Source organism: Poecilia latipinna, unplaced genomic scaffold (genome assembly GCF_001443285.1).
Source record: "Poecilia latipinna isolate Pla-1442-1.1 unplaced genomic scaffold, P_latipinna-1.0 Scaffold942, whole genome shotgun sequence".
Classification (NCBI taxonomy): domain Eukaryota; kingdom Metazoa; phylum Chordata; class Actinopteri; order Cyprinodontiformes; family Poeciliidae; genus Poecilia; species Poecilia latipinna.
In genome coordinates this window covers 17,713-21,318 of record NW_015113558.1, presented here as the reverse complement: position 1 = coordinate 21,318, position 3,606 = coordinate 17,713, and the positions used below count along the sequence as shown (strand labels likewise).

The following is a 3,606-nucleotide window of genomic DNA, read 5'->3' as shown; positions in this document are numbered from 1 at the left end:
ATGATCGGTTTCTCTGATTTTACTTAAGGTTTGAGTAAAATGAACATTGTTCTTTCATTCTAGGAACTACTGACAACATGTTTCTGAAATCTCAAGCAAAAAATTTAGCATTTATTAGCAGAAAATGAGAAATGGTCAAAATAACTAAAAAGATGCAGTGCTTTCAGACAAAGAAAAGAAGTTCATATTCATTTAAAAACAATAATGGTAATGTTTTAACTCAGGAGGAGCTCAGAAATTAATATTTGGTGGAATAACCAGGAGATTTTCAGTCAGTGTAGTGGGCTCTTAGTTTTTTCCAGAGCTGCAGTTTAGCTGCTGCACAGTAGGGGGCGCATGCTGCTTGTAGAGAGAGCAATTCCTGTCTGTATGATTAACTGCACAACTCCTGATTTAATTACGACAATTTGAAAAGGTTTTTATCTTGGCAACAGAAAAAGAACTGTTTACATAAAAAGTATACATATTTTTTGATTAAAAATAGGATTTTCTTCTTATTTTATCTTACAATAGACGACAAAAACAACAGTTTGAGTCTATTGGTGCGTCTTTCTATCAGTAATTTTTTATATTTATTTCTTCATGAGACTGTCCTGGGAAAACAGAGTGTCTTCAGTCAGAGGCTTCTTCAAATTCACTGTAACACAGACAGAGTTATTGATATCTATAATAACTGAAGAATTTGAATTCATATGAGTTACATTTATTTTCCCTTTGGAATTAATAAAGTATTTTTAAATTTCAGTAGCATTTTTAATCATTAATATGTAGAAATGAAATAGAGGAATGTCGTCATGTGTGAGTCAACCCTTCAGAATCTCTTAAACCATGACCTGTCGGCCTTTTGCAGGGGAGAAACCTCATGTTTGCCAGATATGCGGCAAAGCATTCAGCCAGAGCTCCAACCTCATCACGCACAGCCGAAAGCACAGGGACGACCGGCCCTATCGCTGCACTCTCTGCCACTACAGCTTCCAGCACAAAGTGGACCTGGGGCAGCACCAGGAGCACCACTGCACCTACCGCTGACCTCTGACCTTTCTCCTTCGTCACACAAAACACTTTGAGGACAGACATCCCTTCCGCCTGCTGTTCTGATGACCAGGTCTCATGTATCTACAGACTTCGCTCAGCTGCAGTGCACCTCGTGTGTCTTTTGTGGTCTAAAACATCAGATGAAAATAAAGACTGCTGCAGCTTTGGATGGAGTTTGCTTGTTTGGCAACTGCTGCGCTCTGCACTAAACCTTTCAAAAATAAATACTTTTACATTTCTGAGATCTGAATATGTTTGGAGAGATGTTTCTCATGTTTATTTACTGGACAAAGAGAAGAAAAGGCAATAAAAGGTTAAGTTTCAAAACATCTTAGCGTAATTAGCTTATTTTATTTAATTACGTTGGACAAGAGGAATGTTTCGGGCCATGGGATCTGAGGATTTAATTTATTTTACCGTTTTCATATAAGTTTAATTTGTACGAAGCTAGAAAAAATAATTTTATTTGTACTACAAAACCTCTGAATACAGATTTTATTTTATTTTTTTCAACTATCATCTGGGTCCTGAACACCTTTTTCAGATGAATACTCTGTCACTTATGTTCTTTGTTGAAAATGTTATATATTTACTCTTCTGAAGGCAATTAGTTTATTCTATTTAGTGTTACAAGAATAAATGTGTCTGAATATATATGCAACTTACATTTTATAGATTTGCATTTCTGAAAACCTGAAAAATCATCTATTATTTTACTTTCATTTCAAAATCATGCTGTACTTTGTGTTTGTCGGATAAAAATTCAACAAATGGATTGAATTTTGAGTTTCCACTTCCATGCTATACAGTAGCTCTAACTCATAAAACAACATTTCATCAAATTAAAACCAGACCTTGCTCCCCCAAAGTACAACTGTCTGTGTGCTTAGTTTAACTGCATGCATTTAAACTAAGTTTTATGGAAATAATTTTGGCATTATGTGTACTCTGTTTTATTCTAATAGTTTCCTGTGTCCATTTTTCTTCCTACCTCAGCTCATTTCTTAGATTCTCCGCAGCTGCTCTTCATTTTGTTTATTGTACTCACCAGTTTCCCAGGCCACAATCGCATATCCACACTATTTAAACTCCCAGGATTCATTCTGTCATAATCTTCTGTTTTATTCCTGTCACCCTAATTTCTGAGTTTCCTGTGAGTTTTGTAAGTTCGTCATTAAATTCACCTTCATCATCCATCTCAAGTTTGAGTGAAGGCTCAGGTTTGAGTGAAATCATTGGTGGCAAATTGAATCCCAAGTCTTGTGTGAAGTCATCAAGCCTAAAGTCCACAAATAAACCGCTACCGTGAAAATGTTAGGCTTCATTTAATTACATTTGGTTGCAACATGAGAAAATGATGCATTTTGTTACATTTATTTCAATAATTAGCAATTACCATTTTATTCAAACTTATTCAGCGGTTTATGATTACAAATGCAAAACATTCTGCACAGTACATGAATTTCTCCTTAAGCATCAGATTTAACATAATGGACACTGTTGATTCTAAACATGACTTTTCCACCAGCTTTGCTCCGACTAAATAGAAACCTAAACAGATTGCTGAAGCATAAATCAAGCATAATCTAAAACAGATGCATGCATGAAAGTATTTTTTCTTTTTAGCTGGATACACTCTGGTTTATCAGCCGCACACTTTAGAAACCGTTTCTTTTGTACCATTTGGCTCTGGCAACAACATCATTGGAGTAATCTTTGCCAGTTGTGTGTTGATCCACATTTTCATATGAATGGACCTTTCCATCCCCCGTGTTGTAGGCCGCTATTCCTCCTGCAGAGTAAAAAAAAGTCATAATAATCAAACTATAATAATCAGAACACCAGTGTGCTTGTTAAATATTTTTTATTAGTTCACCAACTTATCCTACTGAAGAAAAAATATATACCAGAGTAAAATTATCCACAATACTAAATGTAATATTTAAACTATTTATTTATTAGAATGGCAAGGACAGGAACTTGCCAATAAATGCTACACAGAGTCAATTTGAATGCTGAACAGCAGGGGGCGCTTCATTGATGAAGACTGGCCTTAGAGCGGCGGTAAGGCCTCTCAAAATGTTCAATGCAATAGTTAGATGTTCAGTCAGAGAGGTGAGCCGCAGCCTCACCTGTTCATGTTACAATGGAGCAGAGTTGTACATATAAAGTAGAATAATTTATTTAACAGGGAACAGGACATAGAGCCTGGTGTATGGCATAACACCGATATTTAATTACCAAAGGTTCAAAGATTAAAATGATTACGATTAAAAAAATGGAGAAAGAGAGAACGACCTCGGCATTTTCCATTTTTGCAATAAAGGTAATAACGTCATTACATAATGCGGCAAAAAAGTAATACAATACGCTTATTGTATTATATTTTGCACTGATTATCACATCTTAAGGTTTTAATTATGTTGTATTACATTTTAACCTAATATCTATCTAATATCTAATATCATCACTGCATGGCATTATTACTTATTTTGTGGGGTTAACAGGGCCGTGTCTAGATAATAATTTCATCTATAATCTAAACAATTTCATCTAAAATTGGGTACCAGT

The 3,606-nt window shown here is 35.1% G+C and overlaps 2 protein-coding genes across 2 annotated transcripts in view; one reads left to right on the top strand and one right to left on the bottom strand.

Moving 5' to 3' along the window:
* The window catches only part of LOC106957842 (zinc finger protein 98-like), an 11,004-nt gene extending 8,775 nt beyond the window's left edge, over positions 1–2,229 (top strand). The window contains exon 6 of the mRNA XM_015049362.1: positions 851–2,229. Within this exon, the coding sequence (XP_014904848.1) occupies positions 851–1,029 (179 nt within the window). The 3' untranslated portion in view covers positions 1,030–2,229. The remainder of the gene's footprint in view (positions 1–850) is intronic.
* A 198-nt stretch (positions 2,230–2,427) lies between these two features.
* LOC106957839 (lysozyme g-like) overlaps positions 2,428–3,606 on the bottom strand; it is a 6,114-nt gene continuing 4,935 nt past the window's right edge. The window contains exon 4 of the mRNA XM_015049356.1: positions 2,428–2,827. Within this exon, the coding sequence (XP_014904842.1) occupies positions 2,694–2,827 (134 nt within the window). The 3' untranslated portion in view covers positions 2,428–2,693. The remainder of the gene's footprint in view (positions 2,828–3,606) is intronic.